The sequence below is a fragment of the Thermothelomyces heterothallicus genome (genome assembly GCF_042370625.1).
Source record: "Thermothelomyces heterothallicus CBS 202.75 unplaced genomic scaffold P884_scaffold_7, whole genome shotgun sequence".
Lineage (NCBI taxonomy): Eukaryota > Fungi > Ascomycota > Sordariomycetes > Sordariales > Chaetomiaceae > Thermothelomyces > Thermothelomyces heterothallicus.
This window is the reverse complement of record NW_027192568.1, coordinates 154,850-179,783: the sequence shown is the minus strand read 5'-3', so window position 1 is coordinate 179,783 and position 24,934 is coordinate 154,850. Positions and strand designations below refer to the sequence as shown.

Here is a 24,934-nt window from a genome sequence, read left to right as displayed (position 1 = left end):
CGTCTAACCATTCTTCTGATGAACTGCGGAAGCTGACTCCACGGTTGGGGCTATACCACCAACGACCATTTGGGCCTGGGGGTGAGGTGATGTAGCTTACACTTCTCCCCACAGTGCTCGGGACAAACCACGCCAAGCTTTCTATGCGGTGCCCCACACAAAGGCCTACAACATACGAGGCAAGGACCCACATCCCGAAGCACCCCACTTCAGCTGATTTGCCAGCCTTATCCGTTAACTCAAGGCAGCGGTTTCGGGTGGCGGGGTTAATAACTTGAGAGGAGAGTGGGCTGCTTGCTTCTAACGTCCACTTGCAGATGCGCGCTGGAGAAACCCGTTCTCTGGCGTGACCTCCCTTCGTCAGAAAAACCAAGTAACTGAATGCAGCACCGCATAACACCCGCGGCCATGCCGGGGCTCACAATCGCCACCGACGTCCAACCGCCCACCACAGGGAACCGTCGCACATCAGTCTCGTCAGGGAGGGAATCGCCATCGCGTCCCGAAATCAGCCCCATCACGCCGACCCTTGAGTCGGCACAGTTTCCCGCGCAGCCCGCCTCTACGGCAACGGCAACAACAACAGCAACAGCAGACAACACAATGCCAGACTTTGCCCGCGACCGGCCAATTTTGACCCACACAAGCCAAACAGACCAGGTCGGCATCGATCCTCCGCCGGCGCAGCCCATCGACTTCGATTCGAACCCGGACGTGCTAGCGCTGAAGAGCGCCATATCAATCCTACAACTCCAGCGCGCGCGCGCGACGGCCGACATCCGGTCCCTGAGCAAGGCCAGGGATGCGGCGCTCGCCGACCCCCAGGCCTTCGCCGCCGATCTGGCGGCGGGGCGTGTGCAGGTGGAAGGGGACCCTTTGTTCTCGGGAACACGGGCGAGCGGGCCGGCCGGGGAAGACTCGGACGACGACTCCGAGTCCGACGCGGACGAGGGCGAGCAACAGGACGGGAGCGCCCGGCAGGAGGCGACGCCGGAATCCGAATCCAAGGCCGATGGCAGCACACCCCCGGCGGACGGCGCCGCGGCACCCACCAGAGGTAACCAACCCAAAGGCAAGCGAAGACCGAGCGCGGCAGCAGACCCGGACGCCGCCAAACCACAGCCCTGGCAGCGACTCCCCCGGCCGCAGAACGTCGTCCGCTGCCCGCCCATCAACTGGGCAAAGTACGGCGTAGTGGGCGAGTCCCTCGACAAGCTCCATGCCGAGCAAGTCGCTGCCCCGACGCCCGGAGCGCCCATGGTCCTGGGTCCAGGGGGAACCTACGAGTTCAAAGCAGGCGGGTCCGCCGAGGATCAGAGTCGGGGTGCCACCACGGCCGGCGAGCAACCGCGGCGTTTGGTCGGGGTAGCGGCTCCGTATAACCCCTTGAGGGATAAGCTGGAGAAAAAGGGGAAAGGTGGAAAGCGCTGAGCGCCGTCTCCCGTCTCCCCCCCCCACCCCCCGGCCTAACCTTCAACAAGCAAGATCTTCATGAGAGTGTATGATGAGTATGAACGATCAGCATGGGTTTGTAGCATGGCGTTTTGGGATATCGGATTGTTATCGCTTGAGTCTGGGCGTGCAGTCAGGGAAAGATCCAGAATTATGCTAAATCCTATCTAATCCCTCTTCAGGTCATGGCGCATGGGAACGGCCGCATGGTGGTATTGGGTATTCTGTAGGCAGACATAGAGTGCTCAGCGCGTGTCGCGCGCCAAATCCGGATTCACAAACAGGGATATCTACTCATTACGTCTTCGCTGAAATGAAGCTAGAAGCCTCATGTGCTATTCTTTTGCAGAGAGACCAGATTGTCGATTATCATCACACCCTATAAAACAAAACCGGACCGCGACTCATAACTCCATCAAGACTGACCCTGCCTCGCCTCCCAATCCCGTGTCCGAACGCCAAACGGCTTGGTTTGGGGTTCTTTAGACCCAACCAGCTAATGCCATGTATCGATAAGTCGAGAGAGAAGAAATGCAGACACGCGAATGGATATAGTGCTCCTTCAGAAGTCCCTACGTGATATTAGCTAGTGTTGTCATGGTTATTTCATGATATAATAATACACTTACTCCATCGATTGCTGGACCGACCTTCGGAGCCTCCGATTGTAGACGCGTCGGTCCTCGGGTGAGCCCCAATACAGTTTGAAAGCCTCGGGATGTACCAGCGTTCTGGGGTCGTAAGGAGGATGCTCCTCTTCCAATGCATCAATGATGGCTTCAATATGGGTTTTGACATCCTCCCGACGGCTGGCAGGAGCCACATAGCACGGAGTGCCATCGGCAGCAATCCGGTGGTGGAACAGGCGCGTCTCGAATTTGACACGAGGCTGCTCCTCGGGGAATCGGGGACTGAAGCACAGCTTCGCCCGGAAAAGACCTCCGTCCAGGTTTGTCATCGGCTTTCCGAAATAGGTTAACATCCAGACGAACGGATTGCCGCCCACAAGCTCCAGGTTGTGCGCGGCGCCTGAGCGCTTGAAATGCTCGACAATCTGCTCGAACTGGCGCTGGAGGTTAACCGCAACGGTTGTTTCCTTGGCCTTCGCCACCAGTCCCTCCGCCGCCCATGACTCGGTCTCCTCGTCCAGGGCCTTTTTTATCGCGTGCAAGCGTCGTTCCAGTTCGCTGTAGTTGAACTTGCCATCCAGGGTGTTGCTCGAGCCTTCAAAGGGCATCCGCTGGAAGTATTCGCCGTCCTTGACCTCCTGCTTGCCTTTCTGCACGGCCGCAAGGTAAGAATCGTAGTACCACAGGAACCTGCGCTTGCACAGATCCTTGAATGGCTCGAATGGGACGCTCGACTCGTCTTCAACGGTATCCATGTCGAGATCATACTCGCCCTTCGCAGATGCGGGCGCTTGAACCGACCCGTCGGAGCCGATTTTGAGATATTCTTCGAGCCGTTGTATGACGGAAATCCTGAGCGTCTCGTGACGAATCTGCATACCAGTTAGCTTCGCACACCCCTTAGACTGCAACCCAGAATCAGAACCACTTTTTGGATGTAATCCTTCTGGTGCTTTTGGTCGGATGGCTCGTTGGCATCTTCAAAGCCGGGCTCATTCTCGTAAGGATTTGCGGACATCAGACTCTGGATGGACAAAAGGATTGACTCCAGGCCTTGTGCAGCAGACCACTCCTCTCCCCGCTCCCCGCGCCATGTCCTGGTGCAGAAGTTAGCCATCGGTCCCAGAACAATCATATGCGATCTCACGGGAATCCGGCAATTACCCTAAAATTGACCTGGAACGCTGGTCAGTCTACATCGCGCACTGAGGTGAAGAGTGGGATTCAACTTACAGGCACACCCTGCCATTGGCGTAGATATTGGGATTGAACCTTGACCGACCACCGTTCGTCGTGATCGCCGTGACTTGTGGCGACTTCCGAGGGTACTCTAAAAGAACGTGTCAGCGTTCTGGAAGAACGATCGACCCTCTGCGCGCGTGGGTGGTGTACCTTTGTTGAATTTGAAATCAAACTGTTGCCATGTTAGCAGACTGACCAGATATTCGTTGAACGGTAACCTCCAGGCGTACCTCGAAAAACCCGAACTCGTAGGGGGTGTCGTGCGGTCCGATAATGAGAGCTTTCACATTCCGAACGTCGATGTCGCGGCAAGCAACGGCGAGCGCTAGGAGGGCAGCAAGTTAGCCGAGCGTTTGAATGTCTGGCTCAGAAGGGCGGGAAGATCATACAAAGGTCCGAGTTCTTTTGAAGGTCGCTTAACTCCTGCGGTCGGGAATGGCATCGCCATCTAGGTCAACATCATAACCCCGCGCAGGCAGAAAGCAGGCACGCGCAGGACCCACCTTGGTGATTCGGAAGATGGACTGATCCGCCATTGCAGCAGCTCACTGATGGCTCCTCGTAGAAGAGGTAGAGAGATACCGAGAAGAGCGGTCAACCGGTCGGTTCCGGAGGAGGTCGCTGGAGAAGATGTGGGCAGGAGGGGGAGGGTAGAACTGAAGTTGAAGAAGGCGATGGCGACAGGATCGTCGGTTGGAAAGAATGGCTGCGGCTGGCCTGAAGGCGGGACCTGAAAGCGGGACCTGGAAGCGGGCGGAGACCCCACGGTCAAACAAGGGTGAAGCGGCCGCGGCGGCCTCTCCGCGTGCAACTCGAGGTACTTTACCTGGTACCATAATACCCAAGATCCCCAGGCAACCCCCGGGGTTTCCATAATTAGATGGAATGCTTTCCCTTAAGGGCGTATCCGGGGAGTGGCACTGCTGTCGGGCACCTGTTGGTTGACTTAGACCTCACACTCCCCGCCATGCCGATGCGGGCTTCCTCAGGCCCACGTTGCCGAACAAACCGAAATCAGTTTAGACCAGTGTACGGATTAGTCTTGTCTTTGTGTGAGTCCCAAGACTGACTTGCAAGGCTCGTGTGGGTTTTTTACATCTTGTGGCTTGTTCAAAGACTATGTCGCTCCATGCAGGATCCTGTCCAAAGCTGACTATCGCTCTGCTTCCGGCACCTGAGTTTGCTGCTCCAGGGCATGGTGGTGTCCTCTTCGAGGAAACGTTCGCTCATTATAACGTACTGGCAGACATGCATTAGGTTACCCCTACCCATCTCACCTAACGGCCGTTTAAGCAGTATGGGTAAAGATAGGTACATACGTACATACAATAGCAGTGCAGGTACCTTAAGCAGGTCCCAGGCAATTCAGAAACATATCAACAGTGGTCGACGCCTCGTAACCTCATCTCGAGATACCAAGGTTCCTGATTCAACGAGGGATTGAAATACCGAGATTCGCGGGTACGCAATTTGGCCCCAGTACGGATTACTTCGTACCAACAAGGACATGGGGACGGGGTGGGGGCAAAGTGGCAGGTCGTGGGGCATTGGACGAGGGGCTGACGTCGCGCGGCCGTTAGAACCCTGTCGCGTCTTGCACTGCACGAGACGCGTAAAGTGCTTGCGCTCGCGCAGAACCATTCTGTTTGAGGACGAAACCACCGACCATCGTTATTCTCCTGAACCGCTTCCCTTCAATATTTGAATTGCCGGTGGACCCATTCGACAACCGAACCGCAAGCAATAGACCGGCAACTTGTCATGTCAAATTTCTTCGACCTCAAGGCCAGGAAGGCCGCAGCTGCAAATGGGACAGCATCGACCAGCACAGAGAAGCGGACCAACGAGCACGCCAGAGCGCAACCCTGGGTTGAGAAATAGTACCTCGCCATTTTGTCCGTGTTCCGCGATGTAAGATGCTGATTGACACCGTCTAGCCGACCCAAGAAATTGAGCGATGTGACGGCTCAAGACCATACCATCACCGTCTTGGAGCGGACACTGCAAGCCTCCAATGTAGGTGTAGCCCACCGCTTTCCCACTACCACCTATTGACTCATGCGTTTTTAAAACTTGCAGCTCCCACACATGCTCTTTTACGGGCCCCCAGGCACCGGAAAAACCTCCACGATCCTCGCGTTGGCCAAGGAGCTGTACGGCCCGGAACTGATGAAATCCCGTGTCCTGGAGCTCAATGCCTCGGACGAGCGCGGCATCTCGATCGTGCGCGAAAAGGTCAAGGACTTTGCCCGGACCCAGCTCACCAACCCCCCGCCGGGCTACAAGTCGCGCTACCCGTGCCCTCCCTTCAAGATCATCATCCTCGACGAGGCCGACAGCATGACGCAAGATGCCCAGAGCGCCCTGCGCCGGACCATGGAGACGTACAGCAAGATAACGCGTTTCTGTCTCATTTGCAACTATGTCACGCGCATCATCGACCCGCTGGCCAGCCGTTGCAGCAAGTTCAGGTTCAAGAGCCTCGACCAAGGGAACGCGCGCCGTCGGCTCGAGGATATCGCCAAGCTGGAGGGGGTGCCGATCGATGATGGCGCCGTGGACGCACTCATCAAGTGCAGCGATGGTGACCTGAGAAAGGCAATCACCTTTCTGCAGAGCGCTGCGAGACTGGTCGGCGCCAGCGCGGCGACGGCGGGTGGCAGGGATGAAGGTGACAAGATGGATGTGGATAAGAAAACGGTGACGGCCAAAGTGGTAGAGGATATTGCCGGCGTGATTCCAGACGACACGATTCAGAAGCTGGTTCAGGCAATGCGACCTCGGACTGCAGGCGAGACATACCAGGCTATTGCCAAGATGGTGGAAGACATGGTAGCGGACGGATGGAGCGCGGGACAGACCTTGTCACAACTTCACCAAGCTATTGTTCACGACGAGACAATCCCGGATGTCCAGAAGAACAAGATCGTCTTGGTATTCTCCGAAATCGACAAGAGACTGGTGGATGGGGCGGACGAGCACCTTTCGATATTGGATCTTGCACTCCGCGTGTCGGGCATCATGGCTGGAAGGTAACTGGCGAGCCGGGAAAAAAAAAAGGGAAGGCGAGGAGGTTTGGGACAGAGTTCAAAATGAAACGGCCACAAAGTCACAGGCGTTAATGGAGCAGGCGGAGGATAAAGACGGGAACTGCTTATTTATTTCTGCAAATCAAGGGGCATCTTTCTCGGCTCGCAGAAGCCCGAGATTCCCGTCCAACATGTCCCACGCTGTCCTAGTTTGTGCCGGCGGCTTGTCCGCCTTTCGGCGAGTCTGTCTCTCTGCGCCGGCCGTCTTCTCGGGGCCCTGTCCTTCAACAAGCCGTAAGCTGTCCTCGGCGGTGCTAGCTCGTCCGCCCTTTTCTCCGCCCTCGGGTGGTTGCCCGAGCAGCTCTTGGACTTCTCCCAGTGTACTCATAGACCCTTCGAGGGCGATCTGCCCCTCCTCGATCTTCTCAGCTACGGCTTCGAGCGTAGCTATCTTGGCAGAATCGGCAGCAAATACCCAGGGTCTAACTCGGTCGGAGAGGCCACATTTTCCGGTTACCGATGTCGCCTCGGCGAATGCTGAATTCGCCCGCCCCGCTCCGGGCATCGGATGAGCCGGTATCAGTTGGCTCTCTTCAGCCAGGAGGTCTAGCGCCTGGTTGTTCTCTTTGAGCTGATTGGAGATGGTGCCGTTGATGTGAGATTTTTGAGCAATGAGTCCCTTCTGCTCGCGGGCGATGAGAAGTAGTTGCTCAAGGTACGGAGACAGGAGATGTGTGGTAGGCGCGGGATTGGGCTCTGCTGGAGCTGGACGCCTGTCCTCTTCGGGCGGCGGTTCGACGAGGGGCTGAGGCTGCTGGCTGACCAGCTGAAGGAGAGTTTTGCGTGCCTCAAGATACTGCGCGTACTTCTCTTTGATGCTGGCGAGTTGTTCGTCCATGTTGAAATCTGTAGAGGTATGCCTCTGGATCTCCTGACCTTCCGCCTCGCTGTCCTCTCCCGTGACCTTCCCAAGCTCGGCCTCTATCCAATTGATAAGCTCGGCCCTCGTCCTGTTCAGTGCCTCGAATTTGGCGCCCTCGTCCACGTTCTCTGGCCTCAATGTGGCGCGTGACTTGACCTTCTCCAACAGTTGCTCCTCTCGTTTCAGTAAAAGCTTCGCCTGCAGAACACGCTTCTCCAGCTGATCCAGCAGGTCTTTTAGCTGCGGGCTATTTGACGCCTTTTCGAGCGTGATGCCGTTCATCAGCTCCATGGGAATGTTTGGGAGGGGTCTGGAATCCCGGAATATTTCCTCGGGTTTGAGGAAGCTGGGTGATGCCGCAGGTTTTTGCTCGAGCGCGTTGAGCCCCCTCTCAATGGCCTGCAGCTTCTCGCGCCTCTGCCCGAGGCGGATAGTGGCCAGATGTTCTTGCAGACGGTCGACGTCTTGGTCGTTGGTGTCGGACGCTTGTGTCTTTGGTCGCCCCTGCTCGCGACAAAACGCGGCAAACTCCTGTCTGGCTCTGGTGTTGGCGTTCAACGCCTCGAGGTACTCCTTCTGTAACCCTTGGGCAGCCGGGGATAGTTCAACCCGCCTCGTGTCAACGAGCGACAAAGGCGCGACTGCATCTCCGTCCTTGATGCATGAGTTGAGATGGGTAGCCAAGATCTGTCTTATACGTGCTACTTCCTCCCTAGGTCGGATGTAGGGCTCGAGCGTTTTTTGGATGTCCTTGAGCGTGTTCTCGATTACTGACCCCATTCTCGACTGCTCTGAGCTCTTGCTGAGATTGTTGATCCGGAATGCCGTCCCTTACTGATAAAGTGTCGGTCAGGGAACCCCATGCTGAAGGTACAGCACACTGCACGTGCTCCAGTTGTTCTCTCGGCGGTACAGGCAAGATACCTGGAGTTGTAGCCAAGACCCACTGTTTGGGTGTGTTTGGGTGCCTGTGGCTCCCCGACAGAGGTAACTTGGGGCTCGCTCGGGCTTACCTGCCTGTTACGCCTACCGGTGTGTCACAGCAGCCAATCAAAGGCCGTCGCTGCTTAGTTACAACCCAAAAATTTCCGGCCCGCCCGCCAGGTGAAGCTGCAGGGCAAGCATCAACGTTCCACTCGCGACGCCAACTCTTCCTTGTCCAAACACTTTGCCCATCGGCAACACCAATTATTCCCAATTTGCCGTTGCCCTCGATCTCAAGCTCCTCGATGTGGCATCGCGATATCTGCCTGTCCGCTACATAGACCGACATAGTGGCTTGGGCAGGGTTGGACTGATCTTCGCCACCAACTGCAGGCAGAACCGACGCGGCGGCGAGAATCGAAACGAAGAGATCGTCGCGACAGCGACCACAAGCTCCTCCCATTCTTCGCCCAACCTGTGATACCCCAGCAAAAGCCGCTCAAAATGTCCGACTACCATCGCGATGTCTCGCAGTACAAGTACTCGGCCATGTCCAACCTGGTCCTCCAGGCGGATCGTCGGTTCGTCACAAGGCGAACCGACGAGCCCACCGGGGATCCAGAGTCGCTGGCCGGGCGCTTATCCATCAAGGATATGGGCACGCGCGTGAACCGGGGCACAGCGCCAAAGCCAAAGAAAACCAGCGCCATGCCGGATGTGGAGCGCGGCAGCATGCGAGAAGGCGCCGACGTCCTGCAACACGTGAAGCAGCAGAAGAGCAAGGCGGATGCCCGTGGCGGTGGTATCCTCTCCGGGGCCGATGCGCTGATTGAAGGCATCCGGTATCGACCCCGGACGCAGCCCACCCGCGATGCCTTCAACCTCATTTTGACGATAGTGGCAGAGCACCTTGGCGATGTTCCCCACGAGGTTGTGCGGAGTGCTGCCGACGCGACATTGGAGTATCTGAAAGACGATGATATGAAAGATCTCGATAAGAAGAAGGAGATTGACGACATTCTGGGCGTCTCGATGAGCCCTAAGCAGTTCAACGAGCTGGTGAACCTGGGGAAAAAGATCACGGATTACGATGCCCAAGACGAAGATGAGGACATGGAGGATGTGAAGCGCGCCGGCGAGGACGAGATTGACGGTCGGCAAGGTGTTGCTGTCAACTTCGAGAATGAGGAAGATGACGATGGAATGGTCGACGTCGTTCGGGACGAGTCCTCAGAAGACGAGGACCAGGAAGAGGAGGAAGAAGGCCCAGATCTCCAAGAAGTTGCTGAGGAAGACGGAGCAGGCTTGGACCGTGATGGCGAAGGGGCGGGGCTGGCGGACGGTGAGGCCATGGTGATAGACGCCGTGCCCCAGGGGAAGGACAAGTCTCAAGAGAAGAACTTTGTTCCTGCCCGGGATATTGATGCATACTGGCTGCAACGCCAGATTGGCCGCCTCTATCCCGACCCCCACACCCAGCACGATAAGACCGTCCAAGCTCTCAAGATCTTGTCGGGGGAGCCAGACGAACCCGATGGCGAAGAGAAGCAGCTCCGTGATATCGAAAACGATCTGATGGAGCTGTTTGAGTACGAGCATCATGAGATTGTGCAAAAACTCATCGAGAACCGAGAGAAGGTGGTGTGGCTCACGCGCTTAGCAAGGGCCGAAGACCGGGAGGAACGCGAGACGATCGAGCGAGAAATGGCTTCTGAAGGACTGCGCTGGATCCTTGATGAGCTGTACGGCAAGCCCAAAGACGACCAGAAGAAGCCCAAGCTGGAGATCAAAATGGACATTGATAAGGGCGCTTTCGAAGCCGCGCAGCCTCAGAAAGAAGAGCGACCCGAAGGACAGTTGGTCGGGGGACTCCAACCTAAGAAGCTGATCAACTTGGAGAACCTTGTCTTCGACCAAGGAAACCACCTCATGACCAACCCAAGGGTCAAGCTACCAGAAGGAACGGTAAAGCGAACGTTCAAAGGATACGAGGAAGTTCACGTCCCCCAGCCCAAGCCGCGAAACGACCCGAGTGACCAGAATATCCCGATTACAGAGATGCCCGAGTGGGCTCGGCTGCCGTTCAGCACCACGAAGTCGCTCAACAAGATCCAATCCAAGTGTTATCCCACGGCATTCCTGGATGACGGCAACATGCTCGTTTGCGCTCCGACGGGAAGTGGCAAGACCAACGTTGCAATGCTCACGATACTCCGGGAGATCGGCAAGAACAGGAATAGCAGAGGAGAAATCGATTTGGATGCGTTCAAGATCGTTTACATCGCCCCCCTCAAGGCTCTTGTCCAGGAGCAAGTTGGAAACTTTGGGATGAGGCTGCAGCCATATGGTATCAAGGTGTCCGAGCTGACAGGTGATCGACAACTCACCAAGCAGCAAATCTCTGAGACCCAGGTCATCGTAACGACTCCTGAGAAATGGGACGTTATCACGAGAAAAGCAACTGACATCTCGTACACCAACCTGGTACGGCTTATTATCATCGACGAGATCCACTTGCTGCACGACGACCGTGGCCCCGTGCTGGAGAGTATCGTCAGCAGAACCATCCGGCGGACTGAGCAGACCGGCGAACCAGTTCGCATCGTCGGCCTGTCAGCCACGCTGCCCAACTATCGGGATGTGGCGAGTTTCCTCCGCGTTGATTTCGAAAAGGGCATGTTCCACTTCGACGGCTCGTACCGCCCTTGCCCCTTGCGCCAAGAGTTCATTGGTGTCACGGAAAGGAAAGCCATCAAGCAGCTCAAGACCATGAACGACATCACGTACCAGAAGGTTCTCGAGCATGTTGGCCAGAATCGGCACCAGATGCTGGTCTTTGTCCACTCGAGGAAGGAGACAGCCAAAACAGCAAAGTACATCCGCGACAAAGCTTTGGAAATGGAAACCATCGACCAGATCCTCAAGCACGATGCCGGCACTCGCGAGGTCTTGAGCGAGGCGGCCAATTCGGTTAACAACACGGATCTCAAAGACATTCTGCCGTATGGCTTCGGAATCCACCACGCCGGCATGACCCGAGAGGACAGAACCGATGTTGAGGAGCTTTTCGCGAGTGGGCACATCCAGGTGCTGGTGTGCACGGCAACTCTTGCTTGGGGTGTCAATCTGCCTGCTCATACCGTCATCATCAAGGGCACACAGGTCTACTCGCCGGAAAAGGGCAGCTGGGTCGAGCTGAGCCCTCAGGATGTTCTCCAGATGCTTGGCCGCGCAGGCCGTCCCCAATTCGACAAGTATGGAGAGGGCATCATCATCACCACCCACGGGGAGATACCATATTATCTGTCGTTGCTCAACCAGCAGCTGCCAATCGAGAGCCAGCTGGTGAGCAAACTTGTGGACAACCTCAACGCCGAAATTGTCCTTGGCAACGTTCGGAGTCGTGATGAGGGCGTGGAGTGGCTGGGCTACACCTACCTCTTCGTCAGGATGCTTCGTTCTCCAGGCCTGTACAGCGTCGGCCCCGAGTACGAGGACGACGCAGCCCTGGAACAGAAGCGGGTCGACTTGATCCATTCTGCTGCAATGGTTTTGAAGAAATCCAACTTGATCAAATACGACGAGAAGACGGGCAGGATGCAGTCCACCGAGCTCGGGCGCATTGCGTCCCACTACTACATCACATATTCGTCGATGGACACATACAACAAGTTGATTCAGCCGTCCATGAACGATATCGAACTCTTCCGCGTCTTTGCACAGAGTGGCGAGTTCAAATATATTCCGGTCCGTCAAGAAGAGAAGCTCGAGCTTGCGAAAATCCTTGCCCGGGTCCCTGTCCCTGTCAAGGAGAGCATTGAGGAACCGACGGCCAAGATTAACGTGCTTCTCCAAGCCTACATCTCTCGCCTGAAGCTCGAGGGGTTGGCTCTCATGGCGGACATGGTTTACGTCACCCAATCAGCTGGTCGCATTCTCAGGGCTATATTCGAAATTGCCTTGAGGAAAGGCTGGGCCTCTGTCGCCAAGCTCGCCCTCAACTTGTGCAAGATGGCGGAGAAGAGGATGTGGCCGACCATGTCACCCCTCAGACAGTTCCCCAATTGCCCAATCGAGATTGTGCGGAAAGCCGAGAGGATAGAGGTGCCGTTCAGCAGCTACTTTGATCTGGACCCTCCTCGAATGGGGGAGCTGCTGGGCTTGCCCAAGGCCGGGAAGACCGTGTGCGGGCTCGTTGCCAAGTTCCCTCGAGTCGAGATCCAGGCAAACGTGCAACCCATGACAAGATCGATGCTCCGTGTCGAGCTGACCATTACACCCAACTTTGAGTGGGATGTTGATGTCCATGGGTTTTCTGAAAGCTTCTGGATCATCGTCGAGGATTGCGATGGCGAAGACATTCTCTACCACGACCAGTTCATTTTGCGCAAGGAATACGCTGAAGTGGAGGCCAACGAGCACATTGTCGAGTTCACGGTTCCCATCTCGGAGCCGATGCCACCCAACTACTTCATATCGGTCATCTCGGATCGGTGGATGCACTCTGAGACTCGCATGGCGGTATCGTTCCAAAAACTCATTCTGCCAGAACGGTTCCCCCCCCACACAGAATTGCTCGACTTGCAGCCCCTCCCGGTGTCTGCTCTCAAGGCTAAGGATTACGCTGCCCTCTATCCAGACTGGCAACAGTTTAACAAGGTGCAAACACAAACTTTCAATTCCCTATACAACACCGATCACAACGTCCTGGTCGCAGCCCCAACCGGCAGCGGCAAGACGGTTTGTGCAGAGTTTGCGCTCCTGCGCCATTGGGCCAAGCGAGACCCTGGGCGGGCTGTCTACATCGCTCCCTTCCAAGAACTGGTGGACCAACGGTTCCAGGAGTGGCAAAGGCGCTTCTCGAATCTCCGCGGGGGCAAGGATATCGTGAAGCTTACGGGAGAAACGTCCAGCGACCTCAAGTTGCTTGAGCAGGGAGACCTGATTCTCGCCACCCCTCTCCAGTGGGACGTCCTTTCCCGGCAGTGGAAGAGGAGAAAGAATGTTCAGACGGTGGAGCTGTTCATTGCGGATGAGCTGCACATGCTCGGCGGTCAGATGGGGTACATCTACGAGATCATCGTGTCTCGGATGCACTACATCCGAACGCAAACGGAGCTCCCGATGAGGATTGTTGGCCTCAGCGTGTCCCTTGCTAACGCCCGCGACGTCGGCGAATGGATCGACGCCAAGAAGCACGACATTTACAACTTCAGCCCCCATGTGCGCCCGGTGCCGCTGGAGCTTCACATTCAGTCATACACCATTCCTCACTTCCCGTCTCTTATGCTCGCCATGGCGAAGCCGACATACCTTGCCGTTACCCAGATGTCTGCGGACCAGCCAGCCATTATCTTCGTGCCCAGCCGAAAGCAGACCAGGGCTACGGCCCGCGATCTGCTCACGGCTTGCCTCGCAGATGACGACGAGGATCGGTTCCTGCACGTTGACGTGGACCAACTTCGGAAACTTCTTGACAGAGTCCAAGAGGAGGCCCTCGCCGAGGCTCTCTCTCACGGGGTGGGCTATTACCACGAAGCTCTCAGCCAGAGCGACAAGCGTATTGTCAAGCACCTCTACAACAACGGGGCTATCCAAGTTCTCATTGCCTCGCGCGATGTCTGTTGGGAGCTGGATTGCACAGCACACTTGGTTGTCGTCATGGGTACTCAGTATTTTGAGGGCAGGGAACATCGCTATGTCGACTACCCTTTGAGCGAAGTACTGCAAATGTTCGGCAAGGCCGTGCAACCATCCAAGGATGGGCGTAGCCGCGGCGTCCTCATGCTTCCAGCCGTGAAGCGTGAGTATTACAAGAAGTTCCTCAACGAAGCGCTGCCGGTCGAATCTCATCTAAACAACTTCCTCCATGACGCATTCGTAACGGAGATCAGCACCAAGATGATTGAGTCCGGGGAGGACGCTATCAACTGGGCCACCTTTACATACTTCTACAGGCGTCTGCTTGCGAACCCAACTTACTATGGTCTGACAGACCCGACGCACGAGGGGTTGAGCCAGTACCTCTCCGACATGGTCGAGGAGACATTGCGGGAATTGGCCGAGTCCAATATAATCGACATGGACGAGGATGATGGAACGGTTGCGCCACAGAATGCTGCGATGATCGCCGCCTACTACAACATCTCGTATATCACGATGCAGACATTCCTCCTGTCGCTCAAGCAGAGTCACAAGCTGAAGGGTATTCTCGAGATTGTGACATCGGCGACCGAATTTGAGTCGATCCAGATGAGGCGCCACGAGGAGGCTGTCCTTCGACGCATCTACGACAACGTGCCGGTGAAGATGAGCGATCCCGCCTATGACTCGGTTCATTTCAAGGCGTTCGTCTTGGTCCAGGCACACTTTTCGAGAATGAACCTACCAATTGATCTCGCCAAGGATCAGGAGGTCATCTTGACCAAACTTCTCAGTCTCCTGAGCGCCGTTGTCGATATCTTATCGTCCGAAGGCCATCTGAACGCCATGAACGCGATGGAGATGTCGCAGATGGTGGTGCAGGCCATGTGGGACCGCGACAGCCCGCTAAAGCAGATTCCCAACTTTACGCCCGAGGTGGTCAAGGCAGCGAATAAGCACGGCATTAGGGATATCTTCGACTTCATGGAGAAGATGAACCCGGATGAGAATCCCGATTACGGCTCGCTCGTCAAAGACCTCGGCCTCTCCCAGGCGCAGCTGGCGCAAGCGGCCAACTTCACCAACACCAAGTACCCCGACATCTCGCTTGAGTTCGAGGTGGAAGACAAGGAGAGCATCCGCGCGGGCGAGCCGGCGTACCTCAAGATCCACATTGAGCGCGAACTGGACGAGGATGAGGAGTTCGACCCCACGGTACACGCGCCGTTCTACCCGGGCAAAAAGACGGAGAACTGGTGGCTTGTGGTTGGCGAGGAGAGTTCCAAGACCCTGCTAGCCATCAAGCGGGTAACCGTGGGGCGAGAGCTCAATCTCAGGCTCGAGTTTACCGTGCCAACGCCTGGCCGCCATGACCTGAAGCTGTTCTTGATGAGTGACAGCTATGTTGGAGTCGACCAGGAGCCTACCTTCTCTGTCATGGTTGGAGAAGGGATGGACGTGGACGAGAGCGAGGAAGAGGAGGAGGAGTAGGAGTAGGAGGAGTTGGAGGGGGAGGAATAGATGACAGGCGAGTGTGTCACGTGTTGGTCCCCCTGGTTTCTTAGAAGACAGCTGTTGTATGGTAATGCACTGTATGTGGACGCGAAGGGACGGTTAGGTATTTATTGATTGTGTCTTTGATTTTCAGACGGCCCATGGTCTCATGAATCTAAGCAGATACAGTGGTGAGAAACTCGACGGCCAACGGTGTGACAGGGCAGTCGATAAGACGAAAGCTTCCGGTCTGGCTTGATCCCCCTGCTGCTGGAACGTTCGAACCCGGTGGTTGGGGACGAGGTACGTACTGTACACACTGGTATCGGCGCCGTTCACAACGCCGTGCGCGCCACGAGAAACGAAGTGGGCCCTTCCGGGATCAACATTTAATTGGGCGCATTGGATTGGTTACGTGGGGTGAATGGATCAGAAAACCGGCATGCTCGAACCCTTCCTTGCGAAAGCTTCCCATCTGCAACTCCGGCGCAAACCTCCCTCCTTCATTGATCTAGCGCGTGCGCATCGTGACCTTGTCTTTCCCATCCGCGCACGCCCATCGAATTCCATCAGAACGCGCTGCTGGGCGAGAAGCACGTAACTTCTGGCCCACTTCCACGCGAAGAACGCGTCGCCTTTTGCCCTTTGCACGCTAAACACCTCCATCAGTTCGCGTGCTGATATCACATCACCGCCCGCGACATCATGTCTAGCGAGAACAGTCACAACACGCCTCCGGCCGAGGGCGCGACGCCAGCCGTCGAGACGAAGGAGGACGCAACCAAGAACACTGCTGCCGAGGCTCAGAAGGAGGAGGCTCCCGCCGCCGAGCCCGAGCCCAAGCCCGCCGCCGAGTCTGAGGCTGAGGCTTCCGCTGCCGCAGCAGAGCCCACGAACGACTCTGACAAGGCCGCTGAAGGTAACGTAGCCCCGATCAACTGCGTCAACACGCGCGCACTGATGCAACTATTTTTCTGTACTGACGTCTCGTTCTCTCCTTTCTCTAGGGTCCACCGAGAAGCCTGCCGATCAAGCCGAGGAGAAGCCTGACGTCGAAATGGCAGACGACGCCACCCCAGCTGAGTCTGCGCCGCAGGCCGCCGATGCTGCCGAACCCTCGGGGACAGAGCAAGCCGAGCAGTCCACTACCGATGCTGCCGACGCGGGCTCCGCGGACGCGGATAAGTCCAAATCGCGGCGCAAGTCGACCGGCGGTGGTGCGGCGAAAGGCAAGAAGCTGAACAAGAAGGCGTCGAAAGCGCGCATGCTGCACCTGGATGCCAAGCCAGGTGACCACTACTTTGTCAAGCTCAAGGGCTTCCCCCAATGGCCGGTCATCATCTGCGACGAGGACATGCTCCCGGCATCGCTCCTCAAGTCTCGGCCGGTGACAGCGAAGCGCGCCGATGGCACCTACCGTGAGGACTACGCTGATGGGGGCAAGAATGTAGCTGACCGGACGTTCCCGGTCATGTACCTGCACACCAACGAATTGTAAGTTTCACTCCCTCCCATCCACCACTCACTGGCTACTCGGATGCTGACTTGCCTCCTTCAGCGGTTGGGTGCCAAATACCAGCTTGATCGATCTTGATCCCGCGACGGTCCTCAACGCTAACCTGGACAAGATGAGGAAGCCGCTGCAAGCTGCGCATCAATTGGCGGCCGAAAACCATCCGCTGTCGTATTACAAGGAAGTGCTCCAAAACTACCAGGAAGAGCTCATTGAGCAGGAGAAGGCCAAAGCGGCAAAGGCGGCCACGCCAAAGGGCAAGAAGTCCAAGGCCGCCAGCGAGGACGGCGATGACGTCGAGATGGAGGATGCGCCTGCGGCCGAGACTCCAGCTAAAGACAAGAAGGCCAAGAAGAGGAAGGCCGAGGACGGCGTGGAGGTGAGCTGCTGACCCAGAAAGAGCAACAGATGGGATTACGAACACCAGCTAACATTTGGCAGACACCTCAGCGTTCGGATTCGGTCAAGAAGCCAAAGATCAAGTTGACGACGAATTCCACACCCAAGGGAGCGAACGGGGCGACGGCCACTCCAAAGTCGGCCAAGGCTGCCGACTCCAAGAGCGCAAAGTCCAAGGGGAAGAAGAAGGATGCGGATGAGGGGAAAGCACAGGAGGCGGCGGTCACCAAGGAGCCAGAGCTCTCGGCGGAGGAGAAGTACACTAGGAAGACGGTACGCCGGCAGGAATATGCAATTGCGGAAAGATTGGGGCGCCCGCTAACACTCTGCAGAAAGAGGTCTTTTTCCTCCGGCACAAGCTTCAGAAGGGTCTGCTCACGGCTGCTCAAAAGCCCAAGGAGGAGGAGATGAAACTCATGTCGGATTACGTCACGAAGCTCGAGGGATTCCCCGACCTCGAAGTCAGCATCATCCGGGAGACCAAGATTCACAAGGTCTTGAAGGCGATCTTAAAGCTGGAGGAAATCCCCAAGGAGGATGAGTTCAAGTTCAAGCCGCGCTCGCAGGCCCTGCTCGACAAGTGGAACAAGCTGCTGGCCGCCGATCCGACCCCGGCGGCGCCCGCTGCCGAGGTGAATGGCACATCCAAGGGAGCGTCGAAGGCAAACGGCGCCGCGGAAAAGAGTGAGCCAGCCGAGCCCGCAAAGCCCAACGAGGAGGGCAAGGAGGCGGGTAAGGAGGAGACAAAGGAGGAGGTTAAGGAAGAGTCCAAGGAGGATACCGAGCAAAAGTCGAAGGGGGAGGCCAAACCTGAGGACGGGCCCGAAAAGGCTGCCGAGGAGGTGAGTTGCACTCATTCTGGGTAGCAATCGGATACGAGACTAATACACAGCTGAAGAACAAGGCCCCTGAGGCTGTTGAGGCGTCGGCGTAGGCGAGTTCTGCCTCGCCTCGGGCCACGAGTTAAGGGCTGAAGTCCAGTCCTCCGCCACGGTAGCACTCCTCATGCGGTTCTTACCTCGTCTGGAATGGAGGTCGCCCCCAATCTCAGGCGACCGAGCTACCTACTGCGTCGGAATTGGCCAGCAGCAGACAGTCAGCAGATATGGGAAAGAGATGGTGAGTCCAGATCGACTCGCTTTCCCGCTGCACCGACCTGTTTGTAAACTAGGAGGGATTCACCAATTCATCCCTTTCCTCCCATCCCACCCTTTTTCTTTTATCTCTTTCCATTTCGTGTTACCCTTTGCAGTTGGGCAGTTCTATGCGTGGGGGCTCTGGACGGGGTGGGGTACTCTGGTTTAAATACAGGCGTGTTTTTTTTTTTTTTTTTTTTTTTTTTTCCCCGGTTCTGGCTCTTGTCACCTCCGTTTGTTTACCTGCAGCAGACACTCTTTCTCGAGCCTGTTTCCCGTTTAGGGAATTGCGGGCACCGGCGTCAAGTGTATAAAAAAGATGGTGGATGGAGGCATCGGCAGCGACACCGATCCGCCGGTTAAAACAGCAGAAGCAGTGGCGTTGAAGCGTGTTCGCTGTTGGGTGTGCTCGGCGATGGGTGGCGAAGGCGGTTCTAACTCGCTATGTATCTGTCTTATTCATCTGCTTGGTTGGCTATTTATGAGAAGAAGAGAAAAAGAGACGGCGCGGGAAAGGCAGAAAGGAACTGGTGCGATTCATTGCGGAACGTGGTGATGGCAAGGGAGGGGGAAAGAGGCAGGTGGAAGGAGGAAGGAGAGAGGAAAGAGAGGAAACAGAGATTGGGTGGCGGAGAGGGAGGAAAAGTAGCTTTGAAGATAGGAACTGGCGAATGGTCGAGCAAAGTCTGTAGATTGCTAGCGAAGGTATGAAGCTGAATGAATATCTTGCTTTCGTGCAGTTGTGGCTGAGCTAGGGGCACAAGAATGGATATGATGGGCGTATCCCTTCGTCTTGCCAGTGAGTCCCAGCTGCGCGAAAAAGTTAACTTACATTTGCATGACAGCCGTACTGTACATGCATGGAGCATCGGTTCTAACTACGGACGTAACGCAGCGTTATATATACGGATTACAGAATACAGTGCCTCACGTTCCTGTGTGCAGATTGTAAGCCACACCTGAGATCGGCCTGGTGTGGCGCGAGCACTCCGTCGCATCACAGCAGTATGGTAATACCGTAACGCTAGTGGCTTGGTGGCCCTCCCTTCACAGCGAGCGCCGCGTACCTTCATGGGCACTCAACGTGCAGGCGCGACCACGTCAACACAGCAAAACAACATGACTGAACGTGAGCATGCCGACGCGTCATTTGACGAGGACGATCATAGGGTATCAGAATTATCGGCGCCACAACTCTCCAGACGGCCCAGGTCAGCGCTGACTCTCGCCAACAGGCGGCGTTCATCTTCAACCCGACATCTACGTCCAGAGGGGGAAGCAACAATGATAACCGGGCTTCCCGTCCCTCAAAGAGGCGTAAATTAGCAAAAACAGACGTTTCGGGATTACAACAGAATTGTGCGTCCGAGCTTGCATTTCCGCCGCTGTTCAATGGCGCCGAGAGCCCCGATGCCGTGGGGCTGCGGAAGGACCTGTTTGAGACGGCGTGGCCTGTTCTGGAAACTCGTATTCAGGTCAGTCAGCAAGCCGACAAGAGCGCATTCTCTTGTCGAGAAAAGAGAAAAGGCTCGGAGGATTGTGTTTGCTGATGGCTGTTGTTGTGGCAGCACGTTCTGAGGGAAGCCAACCGCAACACTCTCGACGAGGCCACATCCTTCTTAGAGCAGGCTGCCGAGGCTGAGACGTACGTCCCATGCACACTCCTCAGGCCAAAAGAGAAAAAAAGAATTTGAGCGCCCACTGACTGTTGGGAGAAACAGAGAAAAACTCACGGCTGGCTTCATCATCACCGGCGCGAACATCGCCTCGCAGGACCTCCTCTTCGAACAGTTGGCCGAGCGGGTTCGCACTACCGCCTCAGCAAGGTTTGTCCGCCTCCGAGCAGCAGAAGCGCCAAACCTCAAGGCGGCGCTGAAGAAGATCATCCGCGATGCCACCGTGAGGAATGCCGGCGAGGAGGAGGACGGGGATCTAGGGGTTACGCAGGGCGTAGGTCGCTTCATTCTCCAACACTTCCGAGGAAGAGGAGGGGACCAGGCTGACTCGCACAGGGGAGAAAATACCTCGACTATGACTTGGAGGCTCTGCACGCCTTTCTTACCCAACAGCAGCAGTCGCGGCGGGTGGTTGTGGCCTTCCAGGATAGCGAGGCGTTCGAAAGCGGCCTGTTGACGGACTTGATCTCGCTATTTCAGTAAGCCTTTTCACCGCTGAGTGCACCAGGAGCGAGTTCAGCTGACACTTGGGCAGTTCCTGGCGGGACCGCATCAAGTTCGACGTCCTCTTTGGGGTCGCCACGTCAGTCGAGCTGTTTCAGGCCCGCCTGCTTAAATCCACTGCCCGCCAGCTTCACGGCGCCCAGTTTGACGTCGTCCAGGCCGAATCGGTGCTCGAGAGCGTCATCAAGACCGCCGTCGCCGGGACCCGGGCCAGGCTCAGAATTGGACCCTCGCTGCTCCGGACTCTGGTCGAGCGCCAGCAGAATCAGGTGGCCGGAATCCAAGCATTCGTCAGCTCGCTCAAGTACGCCTACATGTGCCACTTTTACGCGAACCCACTCAGTGTGCTCCTCGCGGGAGAAGAAAGCCTGAACCGCCAGCTTCTCACGTCGGAGCACATCGAAGCAGTCCGGATGCTCGATTCGTTCCGGGTCCAAGCCGAGGCCGCGGTTGAGGCGAGACAACTGGGCCACGCGCAGTCTTTGATCGAGGACGATGGGTATCTCGTAACTCAGATCCTGGGGCAGGGCCAGAAGCGCCAGGAGTATCTGCTCCGTCTCCTACGGGCCATCCACCTGGTAGTGGCAACTGGGCTCAACCCGACTTCGTTCACGGACCTCTACATACGAGCTCTAAGCGCCGGTATCGATATCGAGCAGTCGTCTGGGACGGTTCCCTTGGAAGACTCCCTGAAACGGCTGAGCGCTGATGAGTTTGTCTCGCTGATCGAGCGCCTGCTAGATGCCATCCGGACCGGCAGCGCGGACCTCGGCCTGGACGGCTGGGAGTCGGATGCCGAAGAGTTTGCGAGCTCCCTGGCAGATCTTCGTGACGAAGTCGAAGGCCTGAGAGAGCGCTCCAAGAGCAATCGCGCAGCCCTCAAGAGCAAGTACAGCGCCCAGAGCAAGGTCATTCGCACCACCGTCGTCGCGCAAAAAGTCCAACTCAGTCAGGACACGGCGACCCTCACGGAGGAAGACAAAGCGTTTACCAGGGCCATTGACGCTTTGTTGGGTCTGTTGTCCCAGGAATTGCAGTGTGACCCCGTGGACAATCTCTTTCTTCACGAGGTCTGGGTCTTCGACTCCAAAATGCCCTACCGGGATGTCTTTGTCCCCCGGCCAGGCGCCATCTTCGGTCGCGCCCTCTCCCGGCCGCACGACTACCTCGCCTGTGCATGCTGCGGCAAGGCGAGCGGCCGGCTGGAGCCCACGCTGCCTACCTCGGCTATCCTGTATCACCTGTATCTGGAGGCCGGAGCGCTCATCAACGTGGCAGACTTGTGGTCGGCCTATTACGCGCTCGTCGGTGAAGAGTCTGACATCGGCCTTGACGAGCGCTCGGCCCTTGTGTGCTTCTACCGCGGCCTAGCGGAGCTAAGGATGATGGGCTTTGTGAAGCCGAGTAAAAAGAAGGCCGATCACGTTGCGAAGGTGAAATGGCTCTAAGCCACCCCCGGCTTGGGATCATGGCTCCCGGCCAAATGGTTGCCAGCGCGAATCGCATTGTTGGCATATGGGGCGCCGAGAATCTGTGCCTTTCTGAAATGTAAGCCACCCCCATGACCAATAACTTGGTTGTTCCGAAACGGTCAAAGGGACGGTAACGGCCAAAAGACGTTTCGCCCCGGCCGCCAAAGATAGCAATAAGCGGACAAAGATGGAGACGAGTCGATGCCCGCTTTGAGATGAGAACAAGCAGACTGTTTCTATGGGGGATAAGGGCGAGATTTCCTCCGGCGGGGGAACGTACAAGAGCCCGAGGTTCCCCTTGGGAGTCAGTCTTAATGTATTACGTTGACCAGATTCGTTCCGCATTCCTCCGAACCGGAGCAGCTCGCGCTGTTGTTGAAAGACGACAGCCCAACTCCGGAAGTGACTACTATACTCTGCTGCTGGCCGCATCTTTACAGACAGCGGGCTCGCCAGCCTCGATCGGAACCTCTTCTGTCTTGTCGGTCCGCTTCTCTTCCCATCTCGAGTCGTCCAGATCTCGGGTTCACGCTAGAGAATATTTTGGTTTTTTCACTCGCCTGCAGCATTTTTCTCCTCCTCCTCGTCGTCGTCGGCAGCAGCAGCAGCAGCAAGCAAGCAACACCTTACTCGCTCTATCAGTTTCCCGGAATGGAACACACATACCCCCAACAACCCAACACGCCCACCGACAGCCTCTCTCCCTCAATCCCATCACCAAACTACGACGACAGCAACGGCGACAGCAACAACGTTGATAGCAGTATCAACACCAGCCCTGACCAAACACGAAAGGCGGCCTTTGGCACTCGGCGCGCGGCCTCGGATCCGGCCTTCCAAAGCAAACTCGCCCAGATGTCCCTCCGGCTCGCGCCACTCGTGCAGCTCACCACCGGCCAGGTCCACCCGGCCTTCCCGCGCACCCTCCTCACCTTCTGGCTCCTGACGGACGAGCAGCTCGACTCGATCGCCCACTTTTACCACCAACGCACCCCGTGCCAGTGGACGTGGCAGTACCCGTGCCCCATGCCGTGGCCGGCCTCGTGGCGGACGTCGGGCCTGACGGTCGAGGAGAAGAGGCGGAAGCTGGGGCGGTTCATCGGGCTGCGCGGGTGCGAGACCCCGATCGGGGAGCTGCTGGATCCCGAGGCGGCCGAGGCGGTCGGGAGGACGGAGGAGGAGATCTGGGGGGCGGCGAGGGCGGCCAGCAGTCGCGGAGAGGCGGATGACGTGGAAGAGGTCAGGAGGAAAATGGGCTGGTACTCTTGAGGCCGGTCCCTTCCCCCCCTCTTTTTTTTTTTTTTTTTTTTTTTTTTTTTTTTTTTTTTTTTTTTTTTTTTTTTTTTTTTTTTTTTTGGCTTTCTCTTTCTGCGTTCCTGTTGTCCTGCAGGCGCTACGGTAAGCATGGCAAAACGAGCGTCATCTGTTTGATTCGTCTTGGCCGGGGTTGCGTAAGGTCGCTTAGTGTTGGCGGCGGAAACGACGAACGCGGTGGCTATGCGTCGAACTGCTCATATGCGAGAGGCAAGGGAGAGCCGGCGTGGAGAGGTTGAGTGCGGCTGACACGTCGAACCAAAGCATGGATGTACATCTTCAAATAATCGTCTATCCAAACCTTAAAACATCTCACAAGTCTGCACTCTCTCTCTCTTCTGCCCATTTCGTCCCGGCGTAAAACATGCCATCGCGCAGACCACTGGATGCACGGGATTCAAGGCGACAATACCTCTGCACCGCCCAACGCCATGCACGATGCTGTCAGTGGCCCAGTCGTGCCACCCCTTCTGCTGCTATACAACACTATTTCCGAACGCGCGCTCAGTGCCCCCGGCGATCTCGCACAGATTATCTTTGTCGTTTATTGTGGTGTTCTGGTCTTCTTCCTTCCTGGAAAGCGTTTGCGTAGGGGGTGGCCGAAGGAGTGTTTCGCGCCCAGCGGGACAAGCTCGTCCTCGTTATCGGTCACGTTGGCCGCATTGGCCCTGTTCTGCAACCCTCTCTACTTGGCCTCCTCGTCCAGCTCCTTCATAAACTCGTTCTTGATGCTGGCCCGGCGCTTCTCCCACCACTCCTTGTCGCGCTCCGTCTGTTTCTCAATCTCCTCGAGCCGATCGCGCAGAACTTTGTTTGCGGCAATCTCGTTGGCGGACTGGAAAATGATTTGACCCCAACCCGGGACGAGCGCGTTTGCCTGTGAGGGAAGGGGAGAGGGGGGGGGGGAGTTATGTTAGCCAAAACGTCGGACAGCAAGCGGTTTCCCCCCCCGACGGCGGAAACATACCTCCATCACGACGTCCCGCAGCTCCTCCTCCATCTCCTTCTCGGCGCGCTGAAACCGCTGCCACAGGTCGTCGCCGACACTCCCTCGTTGCAGCAACGAGCTGCAGGCTTGCTTGGCGGTACGGATCTGGATGATGCGATGGATGTCCTCGACGGCGCGCCGCAGGAGGGCCGCCCGAATGACGCTATCAGGGACCTTGGGCGCCTTCTCGGACCCTTCCTCGGGCTCCATGTGCAGCAGCGACAGGTAGATGTTGCGTTGAAGATGTGGCCCGAACCATGGCGCCAGGTTTGCGCTTTGGACTAGAGGAGGCGAGAGTCAGTCCCTTGCTGCTCCAGATGTCACGATCCAACGAGGGGTAAAAGAAGATAAGGCAGCCGAAAACATACCTGCTTTCCTCTTGCGGTAGACTGTCGAGAAAGTCATGAATGTGCCGACCAAGACCACCAAATACGCTAGGGGCAGCAGAAGCCCCCTCCAATCGATGTCGAACATGCCGGCGTTGCACAAAGGTTCCTCGAGAAGGAAAGGGGGAAAATAAAACCGTCCGCTCTGAGCGATCGAAACGGTATAACTATATGGGGGAAGGGGGGTGGGGGAGCCCGAGATTGGCACCGT

General features: G+C 56.7%; 9 protein-coding genes across 9 annotated transcripts; 6 read left to right on the top strand and 3 right to left on the bottom strand.

The window, feature by feature from the left end:
• Positions 1–278: 278 nt before the first annotated feature.
• Positions 279–1,739, top strand: P884DRAFT_257686 (uncharacterized protein). Its single transcript, XM_069441170.1, has one exon. The coding sequence runs from the start codon at positions 382–384 to the stop codon at positions 1,429–1,431; it is 1,050 nt and encodes a 349-aa protein (XP_069298710.1). The 5' UTR covers positions 279–381; the 3' UTR covers positions 1,432–1,739.
• Position 1,740: 1 nt separating this feature from the next.
• Positions 1,741–4,119, bottom strand: P884DRAFT_240373 (ubiquitin-conjugating enzyme/RWD-like protein). Its single transcript, XM_069440175.1, has 9 exons — positions 3,827–4,119; positions 3,713–3,746; positions 3,554–3,648; positions 3,474–3,495; positions 3,315–3,411; positions 3,246–3,257; positions 3,010–3,178; positions 2,082–2,953; positions 1,741–2,024 (listed from the first exon to the last, which is right to left on the bottom strand). The coding sequence occupies exons 1-9, from the start codon at positions 3,857–3,859 to the stop codon at positions 2,015–2,017; spliced, it is 1,344 nt and encodes a 447-aa protein (XP_069298709.1). The 5' UTR covers positions 3,860–4,119; the 3' UTR covers positions 1,741–2,014.
• Positions 4,120–4,961: 842 nt separating this feature from the next.
• P884DRAFT_220793 (P-loop containing nucleoside triphosphate hydrolase protein) lies at positions 4,962–6,397 on the top strand. Its single transcript, XM_069439470.1, has 3 exons — positions 4,962–5,203; positions 5,261–5,339; positions 5,403–6,397. The coding sequence occupies exons 1-3, from the start codon at positions 5,085–5,087 to the stop codon at positions 6,357–6,359; spliced, it is 1,155 nt and encodes a 384-aa protein (XP_069298708.1). The 5' UTR covers positions 4,962–5,084; the 3' UTR covers positions 6,360–6,397.
• A 97-nt stretch (positions 6,398–6,494) lies between these two features.
• P884DRAFT_196905 (uncharacterized protein) lies at positions 6,495–8,054 on the bottom strand (the record flags this gene model as incomplete). The annotated part of the gene is made up of 1 exon (XM_069438023.1): positions 6,495–8,054. One exon carries the CDS (start codon positions 8,052–8,054, stop codon positions 6,495–6,497), a length of 1,560 nt encoding a protein of 519 aa, XP_069298707.1.
• A 388-nt stretch (positions 8,055–8,442) lies between these two features.
• On the top strand, positions 8,443–15,531 carry P884DRAFT_257680 (Sec63 Brl domain-containing protein). The gene has a single exon (XM_069441169.1). The coding sequence runs from the start codon at positions 8,703–8,705 to the stop codon at positions 15,330–15,332; it is 6,630 nt and encodes a 2,209-aa protein (XP_069298706.1). The 5' UTR covers positions 8,443–8,702; the 3' UTR covers positions 15,333–15,531.
• A 509-nt stretch (positions 15,532–16,040) lies between these two features.
• P884DRAFT_197062 (uncharacterized protein) lies at positions 16,041–18,113 on the top strand (the record flags this gene model as incomplete). Its single annotated transcript, XM_069438032.1, has 5 exons — positions 16,041–16,254; positions 16,343–16,829; positions 16,894–17,227; positions 17,290–17,520; positions 17,580–18,113. The coding sequence occupies 5 exons, from the start codon at positions 16,041–16,043 to the stop codon at positions 18,111–18,113; spliced, it is 1,800 nt and encodes a 599-aa protein (XP_069298705.1).
• Positions 18,114–19,502: 1,389 nt separating this feature from the next.
• On the top strand, positions 19,503–22,011 carry P884DRAFT_276439 (origin recognition complex subunit 3 N-terminus-domain-containing protein; the record flags this gene model as incomplete). The annotated part of the gene is made up of 6 exons (XM_069442957.1): positions 19,503–19,553; positions 19,619–19,858; positions 19,952–20,028; positions 20,105–20,333; positions 20,396–20,538; positions 20,595–22,011. 6 exons carry the CDS (start codon positions 19,503–19,505, stop codon positions 22,009–22,011), a joined length of 2,157 nt encoding a protein of 718 aa, XP_069298704.1.
• Positions 22,012–22,820: 809 nt separating this feature from the next.
• P884DRAFT_257676 (uncharacterized protein) lies at positions 22,821–23,319 on the top strand. The gene has a single exon (XM_069441168.1). The coding sequence runs from the start codon at positions 22,891–22,893 to the stop codon at positions 23,302–23,304; it is 414 nt and encodes a 137-aa protein (XP_069298703.1). The 5' UTR covers positions 22,821–22,890; the 3' UTR covers positions 23,305–23,319.
• Positions 23,320–24,034: 715 nt separating this feature from the next.
• P884DRAFT_196841 (Sec62/63 complex, subunit Sec66) lies at positions 24,035–24,811 on the bottom strand (the record flags this gene model as incomplete). Its single annotated transcript, XM_069438015.1, has 3 exons — positions 24,035–24,226; positions 24,317–24,618; positions 24,706–24,811. 3 exons carry the CDS (start codon positions 24,809–24,811, stop codon positions 24,035–24,037), a joined length of 600 nt encoding a protein of 199 aa, XP_069298702.1.
• Between the last annotated feature and the right edge of the window lie 123 nt (positions 24,812–24,934).